Here is a 17,109-nt window from a genome sequence, read left to right as displayed (position 1 = left end):
GAGGCATTCTAACAAAGCAAAATCTATATCAACAAACCCGTCCTCGGCAGCTTTTGGGAGGCCAAATATGAGCTCTGATTTCACATAGGAAGGTGAAATATCTACATCATCTGCATCAACTAACCCGACCCCGGCATCTGTCGGTATGCAGCCTAATATTAGGTCTGTTTTTTCATAGAAAGGTGAAATATCTACATCAGGTCTGATTTCTTCTGGTACAAGGCTTAACCTCAGGTCTGATTTCTCACAGTTAAGCAACATGTACGATTTTTCATCGGAAGCAAATTCATAATTTTCTGATTTCCAGCATAATTCCAAAGTTTCAAGTTTGCACTTATTTCTCAAGTTAGCACACTGGATATCTACTAAATTATTCATGTTCCCTAATCCCTCAACATAGAGTTTTCCTTCAAGGTCCTTCATATCCTTTAACCAAGCTATAGTTCTAACTCTCAACCATGCTTTCATTGTCTTTATTGTCGGAAAGTTAACAAGGCCATGAGGAACATAATCATGCTTGTGATTGACAATATTAGGCAACAAGTTAAGTTCCTCTAAACTACTCAGGCAGCCTATTGTATTAGGCAATGCTTGAATCCAATTACATCGAATTGTTAATCCATGTAGGTTACAAAGATTTATGAGTTCTAAAGGCACTTCCTTTAACTCATCGCTTTTAATAACTAATCTCATTAAGTTAGCAAGATCACCAATACTTTCAGGTAGATATTCAAGGAAAGGGCAATCAAGAATTAAGGTCTGCAAGTTGTACAGGAGGCCAATGGATAATGGCAAAACTTTGAGACGAAAAGAAATAATACCAAGATAGGCAAGATGTTTTAACTGGCAAATGGTGTGTGGAATCTTTGTCAAACTATACCCATTCAATTCCAATACCCTTAATGCTTCAAATTTAGTAAGGTTACACGTGCCTATGTCGCCCCAACATTCTTCATAATATTTCGACAGATTCGGCAGTGAGGTTATATATGCCTTTGTATTGTCTATACAATACTGGTGCTCCAATTCTCCGCCACAAGTAGTGCAACCTCTCATATCCATAGAAAGAGTTCTTAAACCCTTCAGATTTTGTTGGAGAAATTGATTTATATAACCCGCAAAACCTCGTGCAAATAAATGATATGTTTCTTGTGGAACGCTTCCCTCTTGAATATCAATTGGTTGGTTGATCTCTACTGAATAATGTTCATTCTCAGAATTAAGCCGAGCAAGATCATGGATTATATCATGCAACTTGCAACATTCTGAAGATTGGTCAAGAAAATCATCAAGAAATGACCTCTCTTTCAACTCCTCATAATATTCAACACCAATTTCTGTTATTTTCCTTTTGCCCCTGGATTCGATATAGCCATGAGAGATCCATAACTCTATCAAATTTTTTTTTTCTAATATATAATCTTTTGGGTACGTTGAGCAAAATAATAAACATGGCTTAAGGTAGACCAGTAGATGAGCATAGCTGATCTGGAGTGCTGGAAATATATCATTCGATGGATTTGATTCCCACAGATCACTTTCTAGAATCTTTCTCCAACCCTCTTCATCTGTTTCATGTCTAAGGAGGCTTGCAATTGACTTCACAGCCAATGGCAACCCACCACACTTTCTCATAATCTTGTACCACTAAATGCATAATATTGAAATAACTGCCAGCAAGAATCTTCAGGCAAGTTTGTTGGGCTAAAACATATTGTTGTTTGCATAACCTCTGTAACTTTTTTATTTCTTGTTGTCACGAGAATTCTGACCATCTTTGCTTCTTTCAAAGGAACCTGAAACAACTCCCATAGACTCTGATTCTCATTCCACACGTCATCTAAAACAAGTAGTATCGTTTTCTCCTTTACAGTTTTTGCAAGCTCTTTTTGTAATGGGCTCAACTCACTCAAACCATAATCAATTTTTGAGGAGACTGATTCAATGGTTGCTTTAATGAGCCTCCTGACATCAAATTCCTCAGAGACACATACCCACCCCAATAAATCAAAGCACTGAGAAACCCTCCTATCTTTGTAGACAAGTTGCGCAATTGTGGTTTTTCCAAGGCCACCTTTATCTACAATTGAAATGACCGAAAAAGACTTTTCTTTTTCAGACAATAAGAAATTGATGACTTCTGTTATTTCAGCACCTCTGCCAAAAATGCTTGCCTCATCCACCATGTGCCCTGTTGGAGTTCGTGAAATTTTGTTGTTTGGATGCTTCACCCCATCATTCTCCCTTAATTGGAGGGCTTCACGGTCCTTCGCTATTTCCTCAAACTGAATTCTTATTTTCTTAAGACGATCTACCATGCCAGCAGGCATTGGAACAATGTACTGTCAAAAACGAAATGCATTGCATAAGTAAATCAAATTTGTATATAATTTGTATGGTAATTTATAAACTTAATTAGTGCTTCAAATGTAATAGTTAATGTTGGAATCCTCGAGAAAATCATGTTGTAATGTAATAGGCTGCCTTTGTCTTGGTATGTAAACGTATCTACAAAATAAATAGAGTAAATGCTAATTAATGAAAAAGTGTGTATAGAAAAGTTACGTTGCTAGTATTTATATAATGTGTAAGATGTCTTTTCCATGTAAGAGAGTAAGATAATATTAATAATAGAAGCTAAATTTCTATTATAGAGTGTTCTCTCTTTTACTACTAAAATATACTAAATTTATATCAAATACTAACAAATTGGTGTCATAGTCATGACGAGAATTTATGGGACATTGTTGGGGCAAGTTCCATTTATGGGACATTGTTCGGTACGCAAGATGAGTGGTAAGTAGTTAAAACCAGCTATGAAGTGGCTGCAACGATAAATCCGATGGCGAATCAATTGAAGACGCTCAAAGAAACCCATATGAAAGATCCGCTTATAAAGAGATATTGCCACCCAAATGTTTCATGAGCATCTCACTCACATGAGCACCATCTCAATTATAGATCTTTAACTTTAAAAAAAAATTTAGTTTTTGTCATGACAAGAGAGGCACCCTCGCATCCATCCATCGTACGTCGCAACAAAAATAACAAACAGAAACAATACATAATCAACTCCAAAGCTCAGAAACCGATTATTTAACGACACACTTCTCTATATTGGCTTAATTAAACATCCAATCGAACAGACTAGATTAATCCACACAATTTCAAATCAAATTATATCTGCAAATTTAACCGGAAATAGCAACTAAGTTTGGGTTATCAATAAAACAAGTCAATGTATGTATCATTTCATTTGACACAATCATATCATTTCACAATTTCTTAGAACACACAATCATATCATTTCACAATTTCTTAGAACACACAATCATATCATTTCATAAATCAAATTCGAATCTCAGATCCATCATAATCCAAAACTCAATTCAAAATCCAATTCAACCAAACAAATCGGAAATACAGGTTATAGAGAAGTACGGTTACCTGATAGTGATCAATCTATAATCCAATCGAACTGCAATAACTGTTCATAATCAACACGACGTAGTCAGAATTCCAATCGGACATAGAAATCAAATATCATCGTATTTATCAAAACTTTCTTTTTTCCTCTCTTTCTCTCTAATTTTCAATTTTACTTTGTTGTATTCTTTTTTCATCGTCATCCGATGAAGTGAAAAAAAAATGACATATTTAAAGGGAGTTTCAACGGTGGTGAAAAGAAAATGGCAACATATGTATAGGCCACGTGACCATAGTGCCAAGTTGAAATTTTTCTAGGGTTTGCATTCTTATAAATTGACCCTTAAGTTTCGCAATTTTATAAATAAGCTCAAAATACATTATGAAAATATATTAAAAATACGGATGTTACAAATTCTTCCTCTTCAAAAGAATTGTCCTCAAAATTCAAACGAAACATGGACCCAAACAGAATATAAATAACAAATGAAACATGGACCTAGACCAAACACAGTTCGAGGAACGAATGCTCTGATACCAAAACTGTCACGACTCCGCCACCTAGCCTGGAGTCACGACAAGAGAGGCACCCTCGCATCCATCCATCGTCCCATCAACATACGTCGCAACAAAAATAACAAACAGAAACAAGACGGAGTCAGCTACAAAGCTCAGAAACCAGTTATTTTTTAACGACACGCTTTACTATAATTGACTTATTTAAACATCCAATTGAACATACAGGATTAATCCACACAATTTCAAACCAAATATATCTGCAAATTTTACCGGGTTTAGCACCTGGGTCTGAGTTATCAATAAAACAAGTCAAACAATACATGTATAATTTCATTTCACACAATCATATCATTTCACAATTTCTTAGAACACATAATCATATCATTTCACAAATCAATTTTGAAACTCAGACCCGCTATCCCGTTAAATATGCATTATAATCTAAAATCCAATTCAACCAAACAACTTGGAAACACATATTATAGAGAAGTCCAGTTACCTGATAGTGATTAATCGAGAATCCAAATCAAACTGCAATAATTGTTCAGAATAAACACTACGTAGTCGGAATTCCAATCGGACTTGAAATCAAATATCATCATATTTATCAAAACTTTTCTTCTCTTTTTCTCAAATTTTATTCTTGGTTTTTCTCTCTTGCTCTTTAATTTTCAATTATACTTTGTTGTTTTCTTTTTTCATTGTCATCCAATGAAGTGAAAAAAATGGCAAATTTAAAGGGAGTTTCAACGGTGGTGAAAACAAATGGCAACCTATGCATAGGCCACGTGGCCATAATGCCAAGTTGAAATTTTTCTAGTTTTGCATTCTTATAAATAGACCCTTAAGTTTCTCAATTTTATAAATAAGTTCAAAATACGTTATGCAAATATATTAAAATTACGGATGTTAAAGTTTTAGCGAGAGTTTGTATTATAAATTGTATCATTTAATTATATAGGTATATGTGACCACAACTAGTTGAATTACGATAATAACAAAAGCTGTTTTGATTCTATACCAATATGATTGATTGATATAATTGGTTTGGAGCACATTTCGATTGACACAAAAAATTTAGATATCACTACGACAATATGCATTGTACTTAATTATGTATAATTTAAATGATTATTGTTGTTTGAGTTAAACATCAATATTATGACTAGGCAGGACTAGCCAAAACGAATAAAAGGAAAACAAAATTCAAGCATCCTCCATTTACTTTCAGTACAACACATGCAACACGAAAAAAAAATACAAGCACAAGTAAGATCCATTTAATTTCTATATGCACAAAGCACTAACCTCCATCTGAGAACCGGAAGCCTGAGAAGCCTTTCTTGCCTCTACTTGGACACGTGTGACCTCGTACCGATACTCGCTGAGCAAATCTTCAGCATCATAACTGACCATCTTGAGCTCTTTGAGCCAGAGCTTTACGGAGTGATCTCTGATCTCCCTCTCCTCAGCGTCGTATAGCGTTGCTTTGATCCGCTTCAGAGTTCTCATTAGCTTCTCCAGATCGTTCTCAACTGCATGAGCATGTTCCCTTTCTGAGTCATTAGAATTTGATGAAGAGGCAGAAGGAGCCTGCCCAGAGGCTCTAATTGTGGGGAGCAAATTGGTGGTTCGAGAGAGTAGAGAGGTTATCAATTTCCCTGCCATTTTTGCTCTGTATAGATTTCTGTGGAGAGGGAGGGGAATGAAAGAATGAATGGTTTGTTATATCTGAGTTGTGAAATGAGAAATGAGTAAAGCACAACTGAGTCTTTAGATCAGAGGAGTAGCTACAGTCGACGTTTATTTCACTTCTACTTTTCTTTTATTTTTTATTTCAAGTCTACAATAATGCATCGTTTTATTTATTTATTGCTCAGAAGTCCCAATTACAAGTTTAACTTCATTTATTTATTGGTACTTGTTCTAAAAGATGTGATAATTGATAATTGTTAGGTGAGCCCGTGACTGTAAGAGGGCCCACATTACTAACATCAAGTTGCTAGAAATGACAAAACAATATAATAAACGAATAAATAAATGAACAAATAGTTGGTAAAGAAAACTTTTCAAATTAAACAGTCGTAGTGTTAGTCTTCATTTCCTATTTTTATTTTTATTTTTTTGACTTTGTTATTTTTGACGAGTATGGATGGATTAGGGACGTGGGGCACTCTAATCAAGACGGTTTAAAAATTAGAAGTGTTTTGATGTGTCATGCGACATAATATATGTTACTAATATAGGCATGGTACGAATAATTGACGCAACGTGTTTAGGTGTACCAAAAAAATTTCGAAACATGCTTTTGTTAAATATTTCACAAAAAAATTAGAAATATTTTAACAAGATAAGAAAAATATTGAAAAAATGATCAATAAATAGTGAACAAAGCTATGTTCTAATTTGGTCGTTTTTATTATTTATCAAATTTTCTCCTATGTTTTTTTTTTTTTAATCTAATTTTACGCATTACTTTGGGTGTTTGAAAAAAATCATTACATGTACAAATTAAATAGAATAAAAAAATATGTTGCTAATTTTCAATTTTTAACTTTAGTAGGGTTAAATGGTCATTTTTTATTATAATTGCTTTCCAGTAATTAAAATCATTTATGGGTGTACATAACATGTCTGGGTACATTTTGAGTGCAAACTGGGTGTCGTTCACACACACAGAATGGATACATGTACACTACAACAAAGTAGACATTTTTTGCGAGGGAAAAAACGCATTTACGATGGCCGTTCGTCGCAAAAAGTACCGTCGCAAAAAAAAAAAAAGCTGAACAATGAGAGTAGTCCGTCGCAAAAGGTCATTTTTTTATCCTCGCAAAAAGTGTCTCATTCTTGTTGTGGTAGACACAACATGCCTAACACTCTGTGTACAAATATTGAGCCAGAGCTTTGATTTTTACCAAGTTGTATTAAATAGTATTCCACGTTGCTTTCTTTTCCTTTTTGTAAAATTATGAGGTTTTAATAAAGACTCCTCAGTGATCCTATATTATCATGGCATTAAACATAATGCGCGCTATGCATAGTAACATAGTCTCACCTCTAATTATATACACTTAATTTTGATGTTGAGATAATAGATCGATGCAAAAAACAAGTGCATGAAAGGCGTTTGGATCAGCGATTTTCAAAGTGGCTTAATAAATAGTAAAAAAATTTAAAAAAATGTAAAATTTGGTCTCCAAGCACATATTAATATGGAGAACAAGATGAACGGTTCATATCGACTTTTTGAATTTTAAATTTTCAAATTTGGACCGTGTATATTTCGGCCCATAAGCTACCGAAAGCACATTAGTCAATCTCTCTCTATATATATATATATAGAGAGAGACAGAGAGGTTGACTATTCTACTTCCATATGCTTATAACTCATTTTTGTGTTTCCAATGTCCAAACGACCGATCCGAACCGTTAGATGTTTAATCCATATTAAAATGTGCTTGGAGACCAAATTTTATATTTTTTGGAATTTTTTTACTATTTATTAAACATTTTTGAAAATTGCTGTTTTGCTGTGAACATAAAAAAACAGTAAAATTTTCTGGACCATCAGATCAGCGATTTTCAAAGTGGCTTAATAAATAGTAAAAAAATTCCAAAAAATGTAAAATTTGGTCTCCAAGCACATATTAATATGGAGAACAAGATAAACGGTTCGGATTGGTCGTTTGGATATTGGAAACGCAAAAATGAGTTATAAGCATATGTGGACATTGGAAACGCAAAAAATGTACATCTTCTGCGCCAACTATCCCACCTTCACAAGCTTCTGGTATGAGATTTAATTGCAGCCGTGAGTCCACATTGTCAGGAATATAAAAGGGACCATTCCAGTATAACTCTAAAATCTCAAGTTTGCACTTATTTGTCAGGTTAGCTCGTTTGGCATCTTCTAAATTATTAATGTTCTTTAATCTTCCAACACAACAATTACAACACATCACACACAGTAGTTGATTAATGGTAGGATCGATTTAATATAGAGCCAAACTTAATATATTTTTTTGCATTGGAAGACAGAACACTATGGTAGAATAATTAAATGAGATGAGTATCGCAAGCTGTCTAATATCCATGCGAAACATGTTCTAAACATTAAGGCAAAACAACACAAAATATAAAATATAAGACTTTACAACACAAGGCCTGGAATAGCGCTACCAAAACAACACAACACTTTTAACAAACTTTGTTCGGAAAACATTTTTATCGGATTTAGGTCTATTATTTTCTCTTTAGTGAGAGACATAAGACAAAAATCTTTAGCTTCTCCTTGAGTAGGTGCTTCGCAACATTAATGGCAAATCTTGAGAACAAGTCATCCACTATAGCGCTACCAAAATGGCATGCAATCATCGGCTCTAACACAGACCGCATGACCTTTGCACAATTTGTGCCGCTTTGGACATTGTCGAACTCAGCATGGTCATCCAAATCGTCAAATGGGTCGAAGTTCGACACAAATGTTTTAAAGGAGATAATTTCAAAGAGCCCTTGTAAGGTTACAATTGCCACCACTTCTTCAGTAGAAGGCGCATAAAAAGGTAGATTGAAAGTGTCCAACTTTTCCTCTTCGATGATTCCCTTAAAATGTAAAGAAATGCACAATGAAATACCGAAGTGGGAGATGTTTTCAATTTTTTTTTTTTGACAGAAATAATGAGATGTATGTATCTCTCGCTATCTAGCCCCTGAACCTTTGCACTGGCCTTAAGATTAACAGCTTCTGTGTTAAATGGTATGTTTAATCTTTGCATTATCTAATCTAATGCAATCTCAAGTAGGAATTAATAATGGAAGGCTCCTTCAGAATAAAACAATTTTGATGCAAATGCAACCATACGGAGAACTTATACATTTTACTCCATTATTTATTAAATTTGGGAAACATAAGTTTCTATATTTTCTATTCTTATTAATATTATAAGTTTCAAGATTCTAATTATTCTTGTTGAATTTTATTAGTGATGTACTAATTATCTACAATTTTGTCAACCAAGTTCAAGAGTTGCTTGGGTGGACATGAATACGTACATCATGTTTCTTAACCTGGAATTTAACTTGTGTCTTGTATAAATACTATATTCAAACATGATCTAACAACATTTTTGCATGCACCAATCTTTATGAAGAACGACAAGATCGATTGTTCAAGGATTTGTTTGAGTGGTTAGTTATTAATTTAATTTTGAAAACTATTAATTTAATTCTGATTAATGCATTCGAGCTATATATAATTATATATATGGAACCTTTTGGAACTCAGATTCGTGTTTTTTTTTTAGAAATATCCTCCTCCATATAACGGAGTCATATAATTTTAAGAGGAGGGTTCAAATGCATCATGATTTTGTGCTTCAATTATGCTTTGTAATTTTAATCTCCGTTTTAAAATCCAAACAGTCCATCTGAACCGCTCAACATGATTTCATAATAAAATATGCCTGGAGACCAAACATTATATTTTACCAAAACTTTTACTATTTCTTTAGATAGGTACAATACCACTTTTTTAGACCTACCTAAAAATATAGTAAAAAAATACTAAAAAATATAAAATTTAATCTCCAAATATATTATATTATGAAAATCATGTTGAGAGGTTCAGATTGACTGTTCAGACTTTCGAAATGGAAATAATATGTGGAGCATAATTGTATCACAAAACCATGGTGCATTAATCAGAACCCTCCTAATTTTAATTGAAAATTTTGTAAAGAATTTTAAATGCACTATAGGATTTTTGCTAATACCTCTCGGACCATTGAATCCAGTGAATCAGTAACTATTCCGAAGATTGTGCTTTGCTCTCCATCCAATATGCCCTTTTTATTCCTTACCGTAAATGATAGCAGCATCTGACCACAAGGTACAAGCTCATCAAAGCGGAGCTTGAGAAAGTGCGAGAAGTCCCTATGGAATTGTTCCTGATATAGTTGCACCACAACAGGTGGGCTTGTTCTTCCAATGTATATGTTTCCTTTGTTTAGAGGCATACCATTTCTATTGTCTTCTATCTCTTTAGGTACCTACACATATTTATATTTTTATATACATATGTATTAATTAGATTATATAAGAAAAATCGTTATAATATTATAGAGCTGCATGACGATGAAAGGGCTTCAGTCATATATAGATAATAGATGACTTCCGACTCAGTTATATATATAATAATTTTACAGTTATCACTCAAACTTGATATACTCTCTATCTAAATTACTTAATTATAATGTTGAATAAATGACCTTAGAAACAATTTATTATAAGTCAAGGGTTTATATGTAAAATTAATATGTAGAATAGTTTAGACAGTTACTGTAGCGAAAATTGAAGATAGTCTCCAACGGTCATATTGACCCTGTAATATATATATATAGGCACTGTGTAACAGAAAAATATATATCCTGTTAAAATATACAAAATTTCTTATCTCCTCAGCTTTGCATCTCTAAAAATAACATATAACATATCTATAATACTAAGTTTTACTTTTAACAATATTTTTTAAATATATGTAATTATGTTTCACAAAAAAATTAATGAACCATAAAAAGTTAAATATGTGCTAGAATTATCTTCAGTATAATCCTGATCTCATTATCTTGTTCCTTGTGTTACTATTAAACAAAAAGAAACTCTTCAAAAAAGGTCATGTATATACCTGAGAAATCCACGTGATGGAATAAGAGGAATGGAAAAAGTGAACACTCTGGCGAGGAAAAAGTCGACCGTAGAAAGATCCGGGCAAGCCCACAACAAAATGGGGAACACTAATAGTATCTTTCTCTGCTGTTAACGTCTGGTCAACATGGTCTAGCGACTGAAAGATGCTGTTGAAATCGTTATTGGGAAGGTCGTTTAAGAAGAACTGAATCTCAGGCACCTGCTGTCCCACCCCCTGACATTGATTGCTGACCATTTTTATCACTTCAGACAACACGGCAAATGTATTCGGGCCGGAAGAGCAGCCAAGATCAGCCACCACCATCTTCTCAGGAAGTAGATTTCTGTATATTTCTCCGACTGCTTCCTTGAGCATAGGTCTGGCCATTAGTATTGCCTTCTCCTGATAATATAATACCACATGTTATATACTTGATATATCCATGAACAATAACAGCATGAGAGAATGTTAATCATGTTCTTTTTTTAGGCCTTAAACTATAACACATTTTATATATATACTTCTTATATCCATAAACAATAACAGCATTAAAGGATTATGTATACTTGATATACTTAATCTTATTGTACATATTTTAGGAAACAGAATTTTTTTTTCTTACCTTTACTAGATCTAATAAAATTGCAGTTGCCAAAAAGAGTCCCACCTGCAACTTGCTATTGGCAGCATAACTTGTTTCACCGCTTCCGCCAACCATGCAAAGAACTTTTGCTATCTTCATGCTCCGGCCTCCTTTTCCTGATCTCCTTCTCTTTAGTTACAATGCATATGCGTCTGTGCAAAGGTACTACTTATATGCGAATGTCAACATAGTCAAATGCCATATTACTTATCTAAGATCGTAGGTAAGGGAATCGACATGTCCCTTTAGGACAACACGGCAAATCGTGCAAGTGCTGCGCTGTTGCTACTACTACAAAAATGGTCATTGTACACTGCACATTGTATACGGATTTGACAATTTTATATAAAAACCGTGAAGAAATTGTAATTTTTTGGAAGCTCAAAATATCTGTGGGATCTCTACACTGATGTTTATTAAAGAATAAGTGTAGAAAGCTTTGAGAGAGCTACACGGACGTTTATTAGGCATTGTACATGGATTATTATTAAACGGATATTTTATTAAAGAACCGTGTAGAAAGGTAGAAATTGTACACGAATGTTTGTTTAAATAATAGTGTAGAAAGCTTGAGAGAGCTACACGGACGTTTAATAAAGAGCCGTGTAGATAGGTTATTTTAGGGTTTTGGTTATATATAACAAGGCCTTCTCCTTTCAGTGCCGTTTTGATCAATTACTCTCGCGCCCTCTCACAGTTAACAATTGGGTGGAGATTTAGGTTTATAAATTAATTCGGATCGCAAATTCCTTGTTTTTGGAATATGAAGATGAGTGGTCTGATATAATTGATAACATACATCTCGAATTCCCATGTGATTTGCTTCATTTCTCCAATACTAAACTAAACACCTTCGCAAGAGAAGAAGAACAAGGAAGATTCTGACATGAGTTTGCCAATAAGGTTTTAGTGGGTAATATGAAGATATATGCATGTATCTTCATGTTTCCCTCTGTGAACCCTACTGGCACTTTTCAATTATTAATAGCAATTGATATTTTCATATTTTGCTTACTCTGTTTTGAAAATTCTCTATTTTAATTTGTTATCTGAAAACATATAGAAAGTACTGGCTAGCAAAACTGGAGCTAGCTGAAAAAAAAAGTACTTGGAAAAATAAAAGAGAATTCTACACGGCTGTTTATATAAAAGTCCGTGTAGGAAGAGTAATTCTACACGGCAATTTATATAAAAGTCCGTGTAGTTCTCTCAAAGCTTTCTACACGGTTTTATACTTAAAAATCCGTGTAGAAAGATTATTGTAGGGTTTTGGTTATATAAAAGGCCAGCCTTCTCCTTTTCCAGCAGCGCCGTTTTGATCAATTAATTAATATTCTCTCTCTCTCTGTATTGAATGCTGGTCTGATTTCTGCGCGCGCACAAGGAGCTGGCTGGAATCTGAGATATATCTTTGAAGTTAATTTGTAGTTCTCCTCTCTATCTTGCTAATTAAGGTTAGTTGTATATATATATATATATATATGGACTTGGCTACAGTGCTATGGGTAGCTAAGAGGTCTCCCGTGCTACGGCTCAATATTCGACTTTTCAAAATCCTAACGGTTGATTCGAACCGTTCATCTTGTTCTCCATATTAATATGTGCTTGGAGACCAAATTTTACATTTTTTGGAAATTTTTTACTATTTTTTTAGATTTATTGAAAATCGCTGTTTTTCAGACAAATCTGGACCATAAAAAACAGCGATATTCAATAAATCTAAAAAAATAGTAAAAAATTTCCAAAAAATGTAAAATTTGGTCCCCAGGCACATATTAATATGGAGAACAAGATGAACGGTTCAGATCGACCGTTAGGATTTTTAAAATTCGAATATTGAGCCGTAGCACGGGAGGCCTCTTAGCTACCCATAGCATATTAGCCAAATCCTATATATATATATATATATATATATATATTTCTCTTTTCTTTCTCTAATTTTCTGTTACTAATTATTATTACTTAATTATTTAGGTCAATTATCAATTAATGCATGCATGCTTGATTTGTTAAGATAATGTAAATAATTAGTGTATTGTGGTCCAATAACCGACCTATTGATGCTTTTAGGTCCATGCCCATTCAAAATTAATCCAATAGGGATTAATTTTGGATAGTCCCCCGTTTTGGACTGTTATTTGAATATTGTGTCTCATTTAGGATGTGAACACATATTAGCGGGATTTAATTAGTATTTGAGAAAAGTTCGACAGTATTTCTCCTTATTGCTCCTACGAGTATGTGGTTTGTACGCATACTTGGGGAGTTAATGGGAAATGCTGCTGAATTTTTCTCAAATACTAATTAAATCTCGCTAATATGTATTCACATATGAGGCATAATATTCAAAGAGTGGGTTAGGATTGTAAACCGGCCCTTCGTAAGCCAAGAATTTGGAACAATATATATGTTGACCACCATGATTAATTGGAATCATTTTTTTAATTTAATTTACAGATGGATCGAAGTTGGATGTACGAATTGCGATGTGATAGTGCAGAATATTTGGCTCACGTTGATGAGTTCATAAAATTTGCTGAGAGTTATAGAGTGAAGACAAAAGATGACGACATTTTGTGTCCATGTAGAGATTGTAAAAATTTTATAAGATTTGGGGACTCGGAAGAAATTAGAGTTCATTTGATTTGTCGGAGATTTAAGAAAAGATATACATGTTGGTTTATGCATGGTGAGACAATTGGGTAATGTAGTGGTACCAATATAAATTCTGTTTTGGAAGAGAATGATGAGAATGTAGAAATTGTTGATAATTTTGAACTTGATTGCAACGATAATTTTGAGAATGTCGAAAATTTTGATATTAATGTTGAACTTGATTACAACGAGGATGATGAGCCGGAGATGAATATTATCGATAAAAATGCAGAATACGATTTTACTGAAAATCTAGAGGACATGTTACATGATGTGGACGATGAAATTAGTGATAAAAAATATAAAAAATTTCAGTATCTGTCTAATGAATCCAAAAAGCCGTTATATCCTGGGTGTACCAAATTTACGAAACTGTCAGCTGTGTTGAAATTATTGAACTTAAAAGCAGACAATGGTTGGAGCGATAAGAGTTTCACGTCCTTATTAAAACTTTTACGAGAAATGCTTCCAGATAACAACGAGTTACCGTCTACAATATATCAGGCGAAGAAGTTGATCTGTCCAATGGGTTTGAAGATCGAAAAAATACATGCATGTCCGAATGACTGTGTATTGTACCGTGGAAAGTACGAGGCCATGCATGTTTGTCCTAAATGTGGTGTTTCACGGTATAAACGTAAGGACCATGACACTGACGATTGTAACGATGAAGAAAAAAAGAGCCGGCCTCCGGCTAAGGTGGTGTGGTATTTTCCAATAATACCGAGATTCAAACGGTTATTTGCAAATCCCAAAGATGCGAAATTGTTGCGTTGGCATGAAGAAGAGCGCAAAAGGGATGGTAAACTAAGACACCCGGCTGATTCTCTTCAATGGAGAAATATTATAGACATTTCAGAGAATTTGATGACGAATCACGAAACCTTAGGTTAGGGGTGAGCACAGGCGGAATGAGTCCGTTTGGAAGCATGAGCTGTCGGCACAGTACTTGGCCAGTTCTTATATGCATCTAAAATCTTCCTCATTGGTTGTGCAAGAGACGCATATATATAATGATATCATTACTAATCGAAGGACCCAGACAACACGGAAATGACATAGATGTATATCTCGCACCATTAATTGAGGACCTCCAAAAATTGTGGAGGGATGGCGTCCGGGTGTGGGATTGTCACACCCCAGATTTTTATCATCCGGAGTATGATTATATAAGCATCTTCACACCTTTCCTTGGCCCGTCAACCTACGTCGCCAACAGAAATGAAAACAAAACAATAAAACGGAGTCAGCTACAAAGCTCAGTAACCGGTTATTTAACGATGCACTTCTCTATAATAGGCTTAATTTAACAACCATTTAAATAGACCGGATTAATCCACACAAATTCACATCAAATTATGCACGCATATTTAACCAGCAATAGCACGTCAGTCTAGGTTATCCATAAAACAAGTCACATCATATTCACACACGTGTAATCCCTGTCACAGGCAATTCCCAGAATCTCATCACACAATTTCTTTAATCCGCCAATCCAATGGGAAATCCATCCAACATTGGAAGGCCAGCAACTCACAGGGAAATCCATCCAACAATGTGAGGCTACAATTACATATCAAATTCCAACCTCATACCCGCTATCCCGTTAAATATGCTATCATAATTCAATATGCAATACCAATATTCAAATCAACCATACAAAACGAAAACACAGTTATAGAGAAGTCCGGTTACCTGATAGCAAGATTTTCGGAACTCCAAATCGGATTTCAACAACAACTCATAATCACTGCGACGTAGTCAGAATTCAAATCAGATAGACACTCGATCAATAATTGAAGTTAGAATGGAATAAAATGAGAAATTATTACCAACAGATGAGATAGGCGTCGACTGGAGCGATAATTATTAGCAATCAAGTTGAACATATAATTTATGTAAAATTTGGTCTCCAAGCACAATTTAATATGGAGAACAACTTGAACGGTTCGGATCGACATTTTCAACTTTGAAAATTGAAAAACGAATTGGTAGCACCAAAGCTCAGGAACTACCACTTTGATCTTAGCCAACCTCTATATATATATTCATGTTTAGTAATAATTCATAAGAAGGGGAAGCTATTTATTTTTCCATCCAACAACTCTGCTTATTAGTCAATTTATATATATATATTAATGTTTAGTACTCTTGTGCAGCTGGACCTGAATGCAGATCAGGTGAATTTTGTCTTCTTGCCCTTCGGATCTGCCATGAATTAATTGCTACTTTTGTTGCGCAGCATGCATGCAGTAATCAGTATAGTGTACAAATGTTTGGATTTTTAGGAAGGATAATTAGAAATTTGAGCACCGAGAATTTTAAAACGATCAAACGGTAAGTAGCAGCGCAACCCCCAAGATTTCATTTGTATCTCACAAAATTATGAACTTTCCAGTTTGTATATTTTTAAATTTGAAGGCTGGGGAAAATAAAGTTTGAAATTTTTAATGGCTAGATATTCGAATATATTAGATGAATAAATATAATAGTATATTTCATGTATTATATATAATATTATTATTATTTTCATGTATTACACTTGCACGACAGACAACTCAAAAGTATGTAATCATAAATCTTATTTGAAAAGAAATTGGGTAAAAGATGTTTGTGATTTTATATTCACAAAATTTTTTACAGATTGTCAGAAAGGGAGAATGTACAAATTGCCCTTCATTTTCAAACCAACAAACAAAATACCCCTCTTCATAAATTATTAACAAAATGTCCTTGTGGGCTCCACTTTCTCTTCCATTTTCTCTCCTTCTTACTTCTCCTCATTTACTCTCCATCATTTTTTATTTAAAATGGAGGGTTATGCAACATACCAACAAATATAAACACATTTTCTTGTTGCATAATTTGTCGTGTTTTATTTAATAAACCAATCTCTTTACGCAGATTTTTTTTATTTCAAATGGAAGATTATACAATAGACCATAAAATATAAAACGCATCAAGATTGGTTTGTTATTTAATGTTGGTGATTAAATTGCTTTCAATGTAAAAATTGTAATAAAATTATTTATTATTATGTTATTAATATTTTCTACTAGATTCATGAAGTCTGTAGCGAATATTATTTTCTTAATATTTTGTACTTTATCCATAAAGTTTGTAGGTTGTAGCAGATATTTATTAAATTTTTTTGTTGCTGATTAAATTGCATTGAGAT

General features: G+C 33.8%; 3 protein-coding genes across 3 annotated transcripts in view; all 3 read right to left on the bottom strand.

Moving 5' to 3' along the window:
* Positions 1 to 17,109, bottom strand: part of LOC144549004 (putative disease resistance protein RGA3) — an 87,641-nt gene that overhangs the window by 27,559 nt on the left and 42,973 nt on the right. The gene's annotated exons all lie outside the window — the stretch shown is intronic.
* On the bottom strand, positions 287 to 5,613 carry LOC144548853 (putative disease resistance protein RGA3). The gene is made up of 4 exons (XM_078297566.1): positions 5,254 to 5,613; positions 1,773 to 2,342; positions 356 to 1,647; positions 287 to 296 (listed from the first exon to the last, which is right to left on the bottom strand). The coding sequence occupies exons 1-4, from the start codon at positions 5,611 to 5,613 to the stop codon at positions 287 to 289; spliced, it is 2,232 nt and encodes a 743-aa protein (XP_078153692.1).
* Positions 8,175 to 11,384, bottom strand: LOC144549075 (anthranilate O-methyltransferase 3-like). Its single transcript, XM_078297828.1, has 4 exons — positions 11,301 to 11,384; positions 10,631 to 11,035; positions 9,720 to 9,995; positions 8,175 to 8,550 (listed from the first exon to the last, which is right to left on the bottom strand). The coding sequence occupies exons 1-4, from the start codon at positions 11,373 to 11,375 to the stop codon at positions 8,191 to 8,193; spliced, it is 1,116 nt and encodes a 371-aa protein (XP_078153954.1). The 5' UTR covers positions 11,376 to 11,384; the 3' UTR covers positions 8,175 to 8,190.

This window comes from Carex rostrata, chromosome 34 (genome assembly GCF_964058835.1).
Source record: "Carex rostrata chromosome 34, lpCarRost1.2, whole genome shotgun sequence".
Lineage (NCBI taxonomy): Eukaryota > Viridiplantae > Streptophyta > Magnoliopsida > Poales > Cyperaceae > Carex > Carex rostrata.
This window is presented reverse-complemented; position numbering and strand designations above follow the sequence as displayed.

What these genes read in the sequence shown, in the direction of transcription:
- LOC144548853 (XM_078297566.1), bottom strand. Translation starts at nt 5,613, where the DNA reads ATGGCAGGGAAATTGATAACCTCTCTACTCTCTCGAACCACCAATTTG. An exon ending in CTTCCGGTTCTCAGATGGAG is followed by an intron (nt 2,343 to 5,253) that starts GTTAGTGCTTTG and finishes CGTTTTTGACAG; the next exon opens with TACATTGTTCCAATGCCTGC. An exon ending in CTTTGAAAGAAGCAAAGATG is followed by an intron (nt 1,648 to 1,772) that starts GTCAGAATTCTC and finishes TTATGCATTTAG; the next exon opens with TGGTACAAGATTATGAGAAA.
- LOC144549075 (XM_078297828.1), bottom strand. Translation starts at nt 11,375, where the DNA reads ATGAAGATAGCAAAAGTTCTTTGCATGGTTGGCGGAAGCGGTGAAACA. An exon ending in CTGCCAATAGCAAGTTGCAG is followed by an intron (nt 11,036 to 11,300) that starts GTGGGACTCTTT and finishes TTATATTATCAG; the next exon opens with GAGAAGGCAATACTAATGGC. An exon ending in CCATCACGTGGATTTCTCAG is followed by an intron (nt 9,996 to 10,630) that starts GTATATACATGA and finishes AAATATGTGTAG; the next exon opens with GTACCTAAAGAGATAGAAGA.